Here is a 16,585-nt window from a genome sequence, read left to right as displayed (position 1 = left end):
GACATCTAAATTAGAGCCTTACGTCTTGCTGGTCTCTACGAATACGATTCACCAAAACTGTTTTGAGATAATTTCATGGTATGGTTCTTAATCTTGAAAATTAAAAATTTAACCCCCCTCCCATTCACCCCCCCAAAAAAAAATTCCCCGTCCACCCTCCTCCACCTGGCAATTTGAACCCCCTCTCGTGCAGCTCTCCCGACCCTGCCCCAATCGGTTGACCCCGCCCCCGATGCTTGAACGCCCCAGTCGCTTGAAACCCCCTTAATGCTCGAATCCCTAAGCCCGAGCTGCTGACTACCGAAGCCAACTGCTCGTCGATAATTTGAGAGAAATTCGCCCGACTTGAGTTGGTAATGTTACATTTCTGCACCCTTCTTGAACTGAGTCACTTATTTATTGTTTTGAATTGTGATAATTATGCTTTTTTTTTACTGAATTCTCAAAACATGTTTTCTCAAGTCAATATTGGTACACCGATCTTTTGCGAACACAAGCAAATGTCGTAAGAAGCGTATTTAAGGTTTTCAGTTAAACAAATTCAGAGTACAAGCTAGCAATATTTTACAAATTTTTGTATTGGAAGTCGAGTGAAAAGCTATTCTTCTACAAAACCTTTTGGATAAATTTCGCATACAAAAATAAAATAATAATCAAACCTGGTTCTAAAAAACCGATAAAATTTTAGATACCTTTAAAACAAAATTAGCGAATGAAAAATCAAAGTAGGACTTGCTATCAATCCATAACTCGATATAATAGATTGAAAATCTAAAAGCTCTTTTTTGCGACACGAACTTTTTAAAATTTTATGTTTTCTTTGATAAATAATTGTTGTTCTCTTATTTCCATGTTTCCTTGAGTTTTAATTTGTTTTTTTTCTAGCATTTCACTATATTCGTTTGTAACTTTGTATGTGTGATTAAGCTCATGAAATTTTCACTCCGCAGATGCATATCTAAATGGTCATGGTCGAAGGTGACCAGGTGTGTAGCTAAATTATGTATCGCTATTTTATTAAATTGGCTTGAAGGAATTTGCGGAATTGGGTTACAGCTGCATGTTATTTTATTCTTAAAAAATCCTTAACTAATAGTCCACAAAAAGTTACTTAACAATGATGATTAGATCGCATTTTGTGGGAAGCGACTTTCAATTGTGTAGCTTATTTTTGTAGACATAAGCTAACGGAAATCCACGAGGGCAAAATCAGCGCATTTGACATTGAGGTATACCTCCGTAGTGCCAGGTTAATGCCATGCTATTTAATATCAATGTGAGTGCAGATAGTTTTAGAATTATTGAGCCGACCCCACTTGTGGGGACAGAACTATACACTCAAATGGGTTTCTTTTGTTCAGACAGTTTTGGCCGATCGATTTATTCATCGTAGAGAAATATGAGTTTTATCATTAAAAAGATCGTCCAGCGTAGAATTCAAAATTAAAAAGATTTTTTTGATATTCGTTTTTTTCGAGGAGTTATCGAGTTTAAAAGTTTTGTGTGTACAGAGGGCATTTGGCATGATTTTGTTCTTTTTAAGCTTAATTTTTGTTCAAATTAAGATTTTTTCTATAAAAATATTAATTCAAGATTGCATTTAACGCCACTAAATGAAATAATTTTGCATTCTTAATGGACGAAATGCGACAAAAATGCTAGTTTTGGTCTCATGGGTAAGTTTAAGAAAAGTTTTCAGAAAACTTTTTGAAGTTTTTTTTTGTTTTTTAAAGTAACTTATAGACTAGTCACTTTTGATATCGAGATACCATTAATGACGAAAATCACTTGCAGTTAAGTGAGGCCCAATGAACAAACAATTCGTTTTCTAGGAATCGCTCTTGTTTTTTTGGCTTCTACTCTGAGTTTTCTTAATTTTTATTGAAATTTTGATTTCCTTTTTGAGATTTTAATAAAATTTTGTAGTCATATGGCGTAGACTCGTTGACTAAAAGCGCAGTAGGCTTCATAATGAGCACTAAATGAACCTATCTAGTGCTTTGAGTGGACATCTAATGGCTGTTAAGACATTGAAAATAATTCAATTTTTTTTAACATTAACTGATCTTAAACTTATTTTTTTTCTTTGTAACTATTTTTTTGAGAAATAACAGGATCTCTTTCCTTTCATTTGCAATCATATTTAGTCTGGATAGGGATTTTGACTTCTAACTATTGGTTCTATGACTTCGATGCCAAGAGTTTTTATATTTTTTTTTATAATTATTAGATTTTTTTTTATTATTTTGCTTCTTTTTGAATTCTTAAAACTTTATCGTAATACTGATAGTTCCCATTTGCTTACAGTAGAAGTTCAATGGAGCATAGAAGAAGGTTTCAGAGAAAAGCTTGTGTTTTAAATGGCTTCGACTATTTCTTTTCGAACTTTTCTATTGAATCTTTGGGTCTGCCTGCATTTGTTGTTGTTTTCATAGTCCTAAGGCTCATTTTGATGTCTTATCGATAACTTATGAATGGCAAACATCATAGTGTTCCCATCGAGGCATAACTTAGCGTATTTCTTGACTTCCGTTGAAAGCTATTTATTTTAATGGCGTTGATATTACGTTTTTTTTTCAAAAAATTCTTGGTTTTGATACACTTGTTCATATTGGTTGATTTTTTGAAGTCATATTTTAAAGCAAAGAAGCATCCCATTGCTGTAAAAAAATAACCAAAAATAGCCAATTCATCCTGAAAATTCTCTTTTAATGGCTTCGACGGTTCTCACTCAATTTTTTGTTACTTTTCTCTTTTGGACTGTTTTTTTATTCTTTTTTTTTGTAGTAGAAAAATGCTGAGAGATCTAATAAGCTTATAATTGAGAATCGAATAGAAAATGTTTCTCAGTGCAGTCAGTTCATTGCGATCAGTCTTGAAGTTTATGATAATATTCGTTTTCAAATCTTTCTAAAACTTTTTCAGTCTTGGTTGTTCTTTTCGTCAACTTGTAACTTATTCTCATCACTGAGAGGTCCCATTCAAATCCATGTATTTCAAAAATAAACATGTCTCCTGATTTAATGTCGTATCTGATGTTTTGTTCTGTAGACGATATGCGTTTTCATGAAAGTTTAAAGAGTGGGCAATATTTGTGTATCTTTTTCTGTTCCTTAGAATAATCGCGTAATAACAGATCTCAATGATTTTCAAATAAGGACCTTATTTCAATGAATGAATTTATTTAATCTTTCAGTATAATTTTAGCTGAATTAGTAGAAACAACAATTGAAATAAGGATTTTAGTGGCTTCAATAATTTGTGCTTTCGCTAATTGTTTGCCTTTTTCGAGCTTTTCTACAACTTCAGTTCGTTTCTATGACTTATTGCAGACAAATACCAGTTCCTATCGGTTTCGTAATGACGTCTTCGTAAATTTATCAAGAATTTTACTGTTAAAGGCTACGGGTTATTAGGAGGTTTCAAGATGCTGATTGATTTTTGAATTTTCCCTCATTATTTCTTTTTGTCAACTTTTTACCTAGTCCCATTAAGGAAAAATTCCATCTGCTGTGCAATTAAGAAAAAATCAGTTTTGTAGCTACTGTTTTATCTGATTGCTTTTTGACATTGTTACTAGGTGCTTTTAAATTTAGATAATGATTTTTTGCCGTGAAATTTCAGTTTTTGCTGATTTTGTTGTTTTTTTTCTCGTAGTATTTTTAATGGCACATCTGGTGAGCGCTGTAATGAGGCATGGCATTATGTAAATCAATTATTAATAGTTTGTGTGTAAAGTTTTTTTAAACTCAAACTGCTATTTTTGATTATCTCTTCATTTGTTTGAAAATTAAGTCAAAAATGTAGATGAGCTCGGGTCGGAACATCATGTGCGAACGCACATTAACCAGTTTCCTTGTTTTAAAGAATGTTTACTTAATGGACAATTTGAAAGTTTGTGTTGTTAGGCTTTAAATTCTGTAGTTGGACTGGTTCTTTAAACCTTTTCACAGCATTTCCAGAAACATCTGAACATCAATAGTAGTATTTTTTATAAATTGATTTTGTAAATAATTGTGAATTGTCTTGATATTGTAAAATGACCGCTTAAATGTTGCTGATCATGCTGAAGTTTATTCATATCTAATTATGCAGAAGTTTGGGTTTTGTCACCAGACACCATTGAATTTCTGGCGTCAAGATTTTTGGAAGTATTTATATTTTTCAATTCAAATAAGTCAATTACTAATTTTGATGCATTAAATGTTTAACCGGCTGATCACTTTCAGAACAACAATCGTCCAAGCCCTGTGAGTATTTAAGGTATTTAAATTGTTTTGTACTTGTAAATGATTCGTTTGCTTTTTCAGCATGCTATTTTTACTGTGAAAAACTGATATTTTAAACAAATTGTTTATTCGTTCTGTGGAATCAGAAAAAGTATTGAAAATGGTTGACCTAATAGAGAAAGCGCCTTTACGTTATTAGAGTTGAGCCCGTCTATATAGATTTTACTCTAATCTCTGTTGCTCTTTAGCGTTTAAATAGAAATATTTGGATCTGCATGTTTTTTCTACTGTTCTGATTGTTTAGTGTTATAAAGGTTGTTTACAAATATTGCAAGAGCTGTTGTGAAGGAAATTTATGTACCTAATTATTTAAAATTGTGTGAAGAAATCGCGTCACGGGATTTCTGTGAGTCATTTTTGTGTCTTATAAGGTTGCCTCATTGGGTTCTTCTGAGCATGAATTCAAGGTTAAAGCGTTTTGATCAAAGCTGCATTCATTACACATTTCGAAAAGTTTGGTGCGTTTTGGTTGTATCAGCCACCGGAATACACATAACAAAGTAGTTCGGTCATCGAAATGACAACGGTCGATTTTGGGGAAAGTGTCGTAGCCAATGGTATTTTTGCTCAAGTCTTGCCTTATGTAAAACCTATGAGATTGGCTGCCTGAAATTTTGTCAAGAGAAACTAACGTATAATGAATTTTTCCAATCATCGGCTCACAAACATTGTTTAGCAAGCGGACTTCGACCACCTGTTGGTCAACTTGAGAATGGATGCAGTGTACATCAAAGAGAGCATGAACATCAACTGGCAATCGGAAGCTGGAATTGTGGAGAACATCCCAGCTCTGGTCAAGGAGTTCAAGGAGACCAGAAAACTTCAGGTAACTTTTCAAAATGGGGCAAGCACAGGAAATCAAACATCGGGTTGTATATCAAAAGCTTGCGACCCGATTTCAGAGTTCTTGCGAGATTACTATGATCAGAGATTGGTGCGTTTGTGATCAGACCCTTTGGGAATTAAATGACCTCTGATCAGACTTTGACGAGACTTTCGTGTTTTAGCTCACGTTGAAAATGTGGTCAACTAATTCAAAATATTTTTGAGAGTTCAAAATCTTATTGACCAACTAATTTACGAACGTAAGGTTGCTATTGCATATAGCGTTCTCCGTCGAGATAAGTTGTGCGGTTTGATAGTTTAAACAATAATCAGAAGTCACAGGTATAGTTACGGCCCTTGAGATATTTTCGAGTTTTTTGCGTCATTTGTATCTTGTCATTAACTTTATGGTCTCCTTTGCAACAAAGTTTTGCTTTTAAAATTTAAATTTGAATGAGCTAATTTGTTGAATAACTTTTCTTTGATTTTAGCCAATCAGGGTGTGTCTTTTGGGCCCTCCTGCGGTGGGAAAGTCGTTCATAGCTGAGAAGCTGTGCAAGTTCTACAAGATCCACCACATCAAGATGAAGGACGTCATTGAAGAGGCTATCAAGAATTTGGTCAGTTTATTTATTTTTCATGCTCTTTCGATATAATTTGTCAATGATTTTGTATGAAATTTTTAAAGCCACCAACAGGTCGTTTCACGTCCTGCGGTGTTACATCCTAATAGATCTCGTTTTTCTCTATGGCGAAAATTGTTTCGCAGGAAATCAAACCGTTTCTGCGCCTCGCCTTCTGGGTTCGTGTCATCGCGCAGGATTTGGTCGATTTCACCTGGAACCCATCCTCGTTTATACGTATTTCTGGTAAAATGGAATCTTTTTGCAGCATCAAATCTATTATCTGGACTACTCCGTTTCGAGCCTTGAAAGTCTTGAAATCCGCCCCCGCCAATCGACCGTCTCCAGCGTCTGAAATTGTTCTTGAAAGAACGTTTTCCCCATCCTAAGTGATCAGTTGTCAGACTTCGTTTTTCCTCCGCTGAATCTCTTTTTGACCATCCGGCAACATCACTGGCCAAGCTGCGTTTCTGGGTATCGTAACCTTGATTTTCCTCCTCGGGATGCCGTTTTGACCATCCGGCAACATCACTGGCCAAGCTGCGTTTATGGGTATCGTAACCTTGATTTTCCTCCTCGGGATCTCTTTTTGACCATCCGGCAACATCACTGGCCAAGCTGCGTTTCTGGGTATCGTAACCTTGATTTTCCTCCTCGGAGTCTCTTTTTGACCATCCGGCAACATCACTGGCCAAGCTGCGTTTCTGGGTATCGTAACCTTGATTTTCCTCCTCGGGATCTCTTTTTGACCATCCGGCAACATCACTGGCCAAGCTGCGTTTCTGGGTATCGTAACCTTGATTTTCCTCCTCGGGATGCCTTTTTGACCATCCGGCAACATCACTGGCCAAGCTGCGTTTCTGAGTATCGTTACCTTGATTTTCCTCCTCGGGATCCCTTTTTGACCATCCGGCAACATCACTGGCCAAGCTGCGTTTCTTGTCATCATATACCAAAAATTCTGGTGAAAGTCCTTGTTTCTCGCTTAGTTTCGCATCTTCGTATCTTTCCCCCACGGAGACATTTGGCTCTTCCCTTTCCTCTTCCTCGACCGGTTCCAGATCTTCTTCTCTCTTATGTCTGTAACCACCTTTTGGACGGATTCGCCGGTGTCTGGTTCTACGAACTGCTCTTTTCTCCGTGTTTTCTTCATTGTCTGTTATCAAAATTGATATTTTTTCTCAGGTCTTTTTATGAAAGCTGCTGATGTGATTAAATTAACTCATATGATTGAACAATAAATGGAATGATGTAATGATATTCGATGAAAACTCAGGGATGAAATATAAGGTACCCTTTGCCCTCTCTTAGCATTAGTTCTCTATATCTTACCAAATTTTTTCGTTTGCATACTTTTTGAATTGTTTAAATATTTTGAATTCATAATACAGTAAATATTCAGAATCTACAAATTTCCCAAATGATACTGAGCTGCAATAATGTTGGTCTTTATTATTGCAATCTGAATTTTTTAATTTTTGAATTTTTAACATGACCTCACAAATTATTCACACAATTCTGGCAAGCTCTTTTTTTTATTGACAAGCTCTTTTCAGTTTATTGAGGAACTATATCAATCACTAAGTTTGTTCATGAAGAATTTGTTCATATTACGATTCTGTGCATATGAGCTTGAACCTTGAACAGGCGATCATTAAGAATGTTGCAGGAATCACCATGGTCTTCTATTCTTGGGTTTCTTTGCGCTGCTCCAACCTGAACGATTAAGTTTTAATACCAAACAAGCTTTTTACCTGCCTGTTTTTTAAGTAGCAAACAACGTGTGTGAGGTTTTCCAAACAAGGGAAATCTGATGGTTGCATAACGCAGAGGTGCAAGGGCTTATGCGTTTTGGCCTGTGCATTCCTGAGTAATTATAGTAGCCGCTATGATATCACTGGAACAAAAAAGAATGTGTTTTTGCGTTGGTTGTGGTAAGACACAACTTGTAAAAGAGTATTGAATAATCTGTAAATGACTGAAAAACATTTGTTCCTTTCCTAATTCCTTTTGGCGAAAGTTACAAATTTTTTAAAGATCTTTATTTTCTTGAGATTTTTCTAAACGAGAATTTTTGATGAATTATCTTTATCTCATTCTTTAGCTTTTCCGTTTTCTGCAATTCTTACCAATTTAAAGAGCTAGTCAGGTTGCAATCACAAAAATGATATTTGTTCCGACCCCACTTGTTGGGGGAGGAACTATATAATCAAATGGGTTTTTTTTTGTTCAGACAATTTTGGCCGATCGATATATTCATCGTGAAGAAATGTTAGTGTTATCATTAAAAAGCTCGTCCAGCGTAGAACTCGAAATTTTTAAGAGATTTTTTTGAATTTAGTTTTTCGAGGAGTTATCGAGGTTTAAAGTTTTGTGTGAACACGCGATATTTTGCATGATTTTGTTCACTTTTAGGGGATTTTTCGTGCAAATTAAGTTTTTTTCTTTAAAAATAGTAATTGAAACTTACATTTCACGCCACAAATTGAATCAATTTTGTGTTCCTAATTGACCAAAAACGGTAAAAGACTAGTTCTGGTCCCATAGGGAAGTTATCATCAAAAAAATTCGAATTCTAATTGAGAGCTCCTTTTTTAGAAAATGTTTCATATATTTTTAAGTCATCTAGAAGCTAGTCAGTTTTCATGTCGAAGTTCCGTTAATGACAAACCTCATTTACACTAAATGAAGCCCAATGGACAAACAATTCGTTTTCAAGGAATCGCTCATGTTTTTTTTGGCTTCGACTCTGAGTTTTCGTAACTTTAATTGAATTTTTGATCCTCTTTGTTAGGTTTTACAATTTTTTTTTACAAATTTTGACTAAAAGTGCAATGGGTTTCGTAATGAGCATTAAGTAAACCTATCTAGTGCTTTAAATGAACAGCTAATGACTGTCAACATTAAGCAATCATAAACTTATTTTCGAGAATTGTAAGTCAGTCTGAGTAATTACAGGACATCTTTCTTTTCTACTGCAACGAAAATTAATCTGATTAGTACTTTTATCTTCTAACTATTGGTCATTTGACTTCAATGCCACAAGATTTCAAGAAAAAATTTTAAATTTTTTGGAGAATTTCGTATTATTGGTACCTTTTGAAATCACCTTATCTTATTATTGGTAGCGCTCATTGGTTTAGAGAAGATGTTCAATGGATCATAGATAAAGTTTTTAGGGAAAAATATATGGTCTAATTGATTTCGACACTTTTTTCTCCCGGTTTTCTACTGCATTTTTGGTTTTTGCCTATATTTTGTGTTGTTTTCAGAGTCATAAGACTTACTGTGATGTCTTATTGATTAACTATGCTTGACAAACATCTTTGTCCTCCCATCGAGGCATAACTGAGCGTATTTATTGACATCCGTTGAAGGCTAGTGAATTGGCTGAGAAAACTTTAAAAATGTTTTTTCGAAAACTTTTTGAACATTAACCAATCATCAATTTTTTTTTGTGAACTGTAAGTCAGTCTCAATAATGTCAGGACCCTTTTCCTTTCTAATTCAACTAGTTTTCGTCTAGTTAGCGGTTTTATTTTCCGTCTATTGGATTTTATGACTTCGATGCACGATTCTTCATAATTTTTTTTTTCATTTTTGGATCATTTTTGTAATTTTGGTTTCTTTTGAAATCTTCATAAAAGTTTTGTGAGTAGTATATTTGTTTATTTTTCTCTTCTGTTTGCACATTCGGTTAATAACAGATCACAATGATTTTCAAATGTGGCCCAAATGAACTTATTTACTTTTTCAGTATAATTTTAGCTGAATTCGTATAGATAAAAACTGAAATAAAAATACATAGTGTTCAGATAATAGCTAATGATTTTAACGGCTTCAATAATTTGTGTTTCGCAAATTATTTTTTGAATATTTTGACTTTTTTGTATCTCTCATCCTTTCTCATACTTTTGACTAAAATTGCAATAGATTTCGTAATGAGCATTAAGTAGAACCTATCTAGTGCTTTAAATGGACAGCTAATGACCGTCAACATTAAGCAATCATAAACTTATTTTCGTGAACTGTAAGTCAGTCTCAGTTATTACAGGACACCTCTCTTTTCTACTGCAACGAAAACTAATCTGGCTAGCACTTTTATCTTCTAACTAATGGTCATTTGACTTCAATGCCACAAGATTTCAGGAAAAAATTTTAATTTTTTTGTAGAATTTCGTATTATTGGTACCTTTTGAAATCACCTTATCTTTTTATTGGCAGCGCTCAATGGTTTAGTGAAGATTTCCGATGGACCATAGATAAAGTTTTTAGGGAAAAATGTATGGTCTAAATGATTTCGACACTTCTTTCTCCCGGTTTTCTACTGAATTTTTGGTTTTTGCCTATATTTTGTGTTGTTTTCAGAGTCATAAGACTTACTGTGACGCCTTATTGATTAACTATGCTTGACTAACATCTTTGTCTTCCCATCGAGGCATAACTGAGCGTATTTTTTAACATCCGTTGAAGGCTAGTGAATTGGCTGAGAAGACTTAAAAATTGTTCTTTCCAAAATTTTTTTGAACATTAACCAATCATCAACTTTTTTTTTCGTGAACTGTAAGTCAGTCTCAATAATGTCAGGACCCTTTTCCTTTCTAATTCAACTATTTTTCATCTAGTTAGCGGTTTTATTTTCCGTCTATTGGTTTTTTTGACTTCGATGCACGATTCTTCATAATTTTTTTTTCATTTTTGGATCATCTTTGTAATTTTGGTTCCTTTTGAAATCTTCATAAAAGTTTTGTGCTCTTTTTAGTATATTTGTTTCTTTTTCTCTTCTGTTAGCACATTCGGTTAATAACAGATCACAATGATTTTCAAATGTGGCCCAAATGAACTTTTTTTCTTTTTCAGTATGATTTTAGCTGAATTAGTATAGATAAAAATTGAAATAAAAATACTTAGTGTTCAGATAATAGCTAATGATTTTAACGGCTTCATTAATTTGTGTTTTCCCAAGTTATTTATTTAAATTTTTGTTTTTTTTGTATCTTAAGTCCGTTCTCATAATTTTGACTAACTGTGCAATAGGTTTCGTAATGAGCATTAAGTAAACCTATCTAGTTCTTTAAATGGACAGCTAATGACTGTCAACATTAAGCAATCATAAACTTATTTTCGTGAATTGTAGGTCAGTCTCAATAATTGCAGGACACCTTTCTTTCCTACTGCAACAAAACTAAATCTGGTTAGCACTTTTATCTTCTAACTATTGGTCATTTGATTCAATGCCACAAGATTTCAAGAAAAAATTTCAACTTTTTGGAGAATTTCGCATTATTGATATCTTTTGAAATCACCTTATCTTATTATTGGTATTGCTCATTGGTTTAGAGAAGATGTCCAATGGATCATAGATATAGTTTTCAGGGAAAAATATATGGTCTAAATGATTTCGACATTTTTTTCTCGCACATTTCTACTGAATTTCTGGATTTTGCCTGTATTTTATGTTGTTTTCATAGTCAGTGACTTGTTGTAATGTCTTATTGGTAACTTATGAATGCAAAAACATCGTTGTTGTCCCGTTGAGGAATAATTTAGCGTATTTATTGGCTGTTGTTGAAATCTATTGATTTTAATGACGTTGAAACTACGGTTTTTCTAAAAATAGTTTGTGGTCTTAATGTATTTGTTCATATTTGTTCAATTTTCTAGTCATATTGTTAAAAAAGACGAATCAGATTGCTGTTAAAGAATTAATTGGAAATAGGAAAATTTTTACTGAAAATTTCATTTTTTAATAGCTTTTTGCTCGGCGTTTTTCTAGCTCAGTTTCTTTTTTAATTTGCTGTTTTTTCCTGTTTTCTTCTGTTCTTTATGTTGCCGTAAATTGCTGACCGGTCTCACCAGCTTGTTATTAATTGAATGAATGAAGTTAACTTACTCGACGCAGTCAATTTATGGCGAATAGTTATTAAGTGTCTGATGTGATACAGTTTTCAAAAAGTTTCCAAATTTTTAAGTTTTAGTTGTTCTTTTCGTCAACTTGTAACTTATTCTCATCATTGAGAGGTCAGATCCAGTTCCTTGTTTTTCAAAAATTTACGTTTCTACTGATATTATGTCGTAAGTGATGTTTTATTTGTTGGATATTATGCGTTTTCATAAAAGTTTTGTGAGTGGTATTCTTGTTTCTTTTTCTCTTCTGTTAGCACATTCGGTTAATAACAGATCCCAATGATTTTCAAATGTGGCCCAAATGAACTTATTTACTTTTTCAGTATAATTTTAGTCGAATTAGTATAGATAAAAATGAAATAAGAATGCATAGTGTTCAGATAAAAGCTAATAATTTTAACGGCTTCAATAAGTTGTGTTTTCGCAAATTATTTTTTTTTTATTTTTAGATTTTTTTCTTATCTTTAATCCGTTCTCAAGGCTTAGTCCAACCAAAGACAGGTCCCATTGGTTTCATGCTGACTTTTTACCAAATTTATCGGGAATTTTTTTTGTTATAAGCTGATGATTTTTAAGACTTCTGAAATTATTTGTTGGTTTAAAAAATAATGATTGATTTTTGATTTTCGCCTCATTTTTTCTTCCCTTTGTCGACTGGTTACCTAGTGTCATTAAGGAAAATTTCCATCTAATGTAGAGATTGGAAAAAAAGTAAGTTTGTGTAATTAAGATTTTATCTGATTGCATTTTGACGTTGCTACTAGGTGCTTTTAAATTTAGGTATTGAGTTAATGCCTTGAAATTTTTGTTTTTGCTTATTTTGTTGTTCGTTTTTTTCTCGTAGCTCGTAGTCTTTTTGATGGCAGATCTCGCTGGTATTGTAATGAGGCACGGAATTTTCTAATTCAATCAGCAGTTAGGTTTTGTAGCGAGTTTTTTAAACTTAAACATCTAATTTTGCTCTCTTCATTTGGTTTAAATTTAAGTCGAAAATGTAGATGATCTCGGGCCGGAACATCATGTGCGAAGCTTGTGCGAAGGAGTCTCGCATTAACGAGACTCTTTGTTAGGTTCCCTTGTAGAGTGGCGCATTTGATCTCCGGAATTTTTAACCTAATATTTGATTTCATTGTTTTCATTAAACGAAGTAAACAATGAGGGCTGATGAAACATGCAATTAACAAAACTACGAGACAAGACCATCAACAAAAACAGATTTTTGAGTTTAAAAATTGTGACCAACTAATTTACTAAAAGAAATGTGTGATGCCATGCGGCATTAGAATACTTACGTTGCCTGTGATTATACAAAAAACACAAAAATAAAAAAATTTACGGCAAAAATTCTAAATACAAAAGCAAAATTTAACTAATTAAAGAACAATCAGGTAAACCTTAAATTCACAAATGTCCTTATACTAAACTAGAAAGCAGATGAAAACCGTCCAAAATGGGACAATTTCACCAGTCGACTATAGATCACCATTTCAAAATCGTTTCAAATTTTTTTTTATAAAGGAATAATCACAGCAGTCATAATAAACATCATAGATTTAACTTTAAACATTTCTAGATAAATGCACTTATAAATACTAAAGAAACCAAATCTTGTGAGATTAATCCACAGGACAGGACTGCAAAATGGCCACAGACTGACTTAGAGAAAAATTTACAAACAATATACGAAATCAAAGTTTGAATACACTAAGATCATCGACTACTATCTAATTTTTGTGTTTTTATTTCGTTTATCATTTGTATTATTTCATTTGATATTTAAATAAAAGACTGTACGTGTTCACTCTGGTCACTTGCAATGGGACTTGTCGAAAAAATCATTGGAAAAACCAAAGGGACTTTTTGTTATTGGGAATGGGGCTTTGTTATTAATGCGAAAATCAATGGGAACTGTTATTCGTGCGACAAAAAAGGAACTCACAAAAATTGATTACTCACAAAATTTTTAGGACAACTCATAGTTTCCAGGATATAAAAGATCGATTGTACCATAAAACCGATAGAACAAAAAGGGAAAAATTAAAAAAAATATGTCTTGAAAAGTTTTGAAAAGAAAAATCAAAATTAATAAAACCACTGGCTTTTGCTATCAACTTACGGCCTTGAATTACTTCTTTGTTTTTAACACCAATTAATTGAGACCTGCCCTTGATCAGAAAAAACTTCACGACTACATAAAGTACAAAATTTACTGGCAGAAACTGGAAGTTAAAAAAACGCGAGAAAATTGTTGATGTAATTTAAAAATTAAATTTAATCTGGGAAGACTTTGGATTTGTTAAAGTAAATATCTTTTTATCACCAAGGAGGTTTCTCAGTATTAGGATAACGAGATTTCAAAGAAACCAACTATTATGTTTTAATTTGAAAAAATCACAAATTTTAAAGACAACTCAGTAGTATCAGAGCCAATGAAATCAAAAGCTTTCAATGAAAGTCATTAAACACATTAGCCTTTTCATCGATTGGAAGCTAATGGGATCATTCAGTAATCAGAATGTGTCTTAGGACTACAAAACAAAAAATACAGGCAAAACTGAGAACTGAAAAAGTGAAAAAGGAAAAATTTGAAGTCATTGAAACCATAAGCTAGTCGCTGATAACATTCTTTAGGTTTTTCTCATAATCTATTCAACCAATGGGAACCTGCAATATTGTGATAGCTTGACAGGCTTCAATAATGGAATTTTAAGCAGAAGTAAAAAAAATTTAAAAACTCGAGTCATCTTACTCGTAAACTCCAATGTAATGAACCCGCTAATCAGACTAGTTTTTGGTTCCTAATGAAGCATATTGGTCCTGTCAATAGTGTCGCTGACCAACATTTTCGACGAAATGAGTTTAAAAAGCGGGCAGCTTTCTATTTAAAACAATACTTTCGAAATCTTGACAGTCATAAGGTATCCCTTCAAAGCACTAAATAGTATCTTCTAAACCTATTTAGGAAGCCAAACGTACTTTAAGTTAAACAGAATAAACCTTACGACTACAAAAATTTATCAATTGCAGGCAAAACAAAACTCATTATAAATTACGAAAAGAAATTTTTGAAGCCATAAAAACCAGGTCAGCCGAAAAAAGCCGAAAAAATTTAAAGAGCAGAGATCAGATAGAGTAGTTTTATGTTTATTTTAAGAGTTTTGTGTCGCCGTTTTAAGAGAGATTGAGAAAAGTAGTGTGTAAAAAATCAGATAGGGTAACGATTTTTTCATCAGGTGCGGCATTTTCGAATCACTTTTTTAGTTTGAACCCCAACATTTTCACTCAACGTCGTCTCTCAATTATCTAAGCTGGTATTATTGCTCTTTGAAGCATTTTTGGCTATCTGAAGCTTGGACTTAAAGATTCAATTTTCACCTACTTTTACCATTTCGCTTAGATTTAAGCTCTTTTGAGCAATTTTTTTTTCTTCGTTTTCTATAACATGTGGGGTCTTTTGCCACTGATTTTTTTTATTCTGTCAAGTTTGGCTGACTTTGCAAGTAGATTTTTAACATTGCACCTTTCACTGAAATAAATTTTACATTTTTTTTGTTTTTTTTATCTTTTTGAATTTTTAATTGATGTTTGACAATTTTCTGCCAAAAATTGGGTTAGTGATTGATCGGACAGAAGATGTAATATAAAATTCTCTACGACTAATGCTTGGGAAAATGCTTTTTAGCATCTTATAGAGTATTTTGCCAGAGTATTTTTTAGAGAATTTTTTTACTTTGTTTTTCATCATCACCTTTCCCTTGGGTTTTCCCGTCTCTGTTTTTCCCTTTATGAGCTAGATTTAATAGATTGTCTGTCAATTTCTTTTTCTTTTTATTTTCAAAAAACTTGTGTTACTTAGAGAATATTTTATCACATCTATACCAGTTTTGTCGCTTTTTTTCTCTTCTGTTTTTTTCTTTCAAAACGCTTAGTGTAACTGTGTAGGAGGTGCATGGGCTGTGTGACAAATTATGGCCGTTTCATTGCATGGAGTTGTTTCCGGAATTTTTGCGTCTGTTTTTTGTGTCGCCGATTAAAAGTTAGTTGCCTTTTGTTGTGAGTCACGGCTTGTTCAACATTTGGCGTTTTCAAGGCTAGTTTTATTCTTCGTTCATTCTGCTCAAGCGTTTTTTGCAACAAAGCAATCTAGAATGAAGGGGGCCATGAAAACTAAATCACGATTAGAAACGGGAAACCGATTAATCCCAATTTTAGATGCCCTAAAATGATTTTTGTTCTTATAGTTCTTAGTTGTCATCTTTAATGTTGATTGATGTTGACACTATTCACTATATGCCTTCACTAAGAATCAGGAGAATGTCTAACTACGGAATGACATCAATTTTTTTCAGAATATTTGTGCAAAAAACTGTTTTCATGTTTTTCAGTATTTAATCCCGATTGTTATCCCAGTTCTTGATATGAGGATCAAATGGGACAATTTTTGGCAATCTAAGGGGTATGTTTTTCTAAAACAATTCCAAGTTATGAACTTGGTGGAGAAATGCCTTCCCGTGAGTTTTTACTCACGTGCTTCACGTACCCGTGTGTGCGTGGGGGCGGGGGTGCTCGTGTACTTCTGAAAGTTAGAGTTGAAAATTTAGTGGTTAAGGCCATTCCGGAATTTCGAACCTATGATTTGATTTCAGTATTTTCATTAAACGAAGTAAACAAAGCCGCTTTTGAGGGCCGATTAAACATGCAGTTATCAAAACTACGAGACAAGACCATCAACAAATACAGATGTTTCAGTTTAAGAATCGTGACAAACCCAAAATAATAAATGCAAGTGTAATGCCATGCGGCATTAGAACACTTACGATGCCTGTCAGTATACAAATTACACAAAAACACAAAAACAAAAAATTTACTGAAAATATTCTAATTATAAAAGCAAATTTTATTTAATTAAAAAAACAATCAGGTAAACCTTCTTTTCTCAAA

The 16,585-nt window shown here is 33.3% G+C and overlaps 2 protein-coding genes across 7 annotated transcripts in view; one reads left to right on the top strand and one right to left on the bottom strand.

Moving 5' to 3' along the window:
* Positions 1–16,585, top strand: part of LOC142357460 (adenylate kinase 7-like) — a 72,597-nt gene that overhangs the window by 11,086 nt on the left and 44,926 nt on the right. For 2 of the 4 annotated variants that reach the window (XM_075409076.1, XM_075409082.1), the window contains 3 exons: positions 4,230–4,250; positions 4,966–5,115; positions 5,606–5,734. In XM_075409076.1, coding sequence (XP_075265191.1) covers positions 4,230–4,250; positions 4,966–5,115; positions 5,606–5,734 — 300 coding nt within the window. The remainder of the gene's footprint in view (positions 1–4,229; positions 4,251–4,965; positions 5,116–5,605; positions 5,735–16,585) is intronic. The other 2 variants (XM_075409089.1, XM_075409098.1) reach the window with 1 other exon arrangement.
* LOC142357489 (uncharacterized) overlaps positions 5,543–16,585 on the bottom strand; it is a 35,531-nt gene continuing 24,488 nt past the window's right edge. For all 3 annotated transcript variants that reach the window (XM_075409113.1, XM_075409120.1, XM_075409104.1), the window contains one exon: positions 5,543–6,893. In XM_075409113.1, coding sequence (XP_075265228.1) covers positions 5,797–6,893 — 1,097 coding nt within the window. In that variant the 3' untranslated portion in view covers positions 5,543–5,796. The remainder of the gene's footprint in view (positions 6,894–16,585) is intronic.

Source organism: Convolutriloba macropyga, chromosome 2 (assembly GCF_964194025.1).
Source record: "Convolutriloba macropyga chromosome 2, txConMacr16.3, whole genome shotgun sequence".
NCBI lineage: Eukaryota > Metazoa > Xenacoelomorpha > Acoela > Convolutidae > Convolutriloba > Convolutriloba macropyga.
The sequence above is the reverse complement of the archived record's forward strand: the minus strand, read 5'-3'. Positions and strand labels throughout refer to the sequence as shown.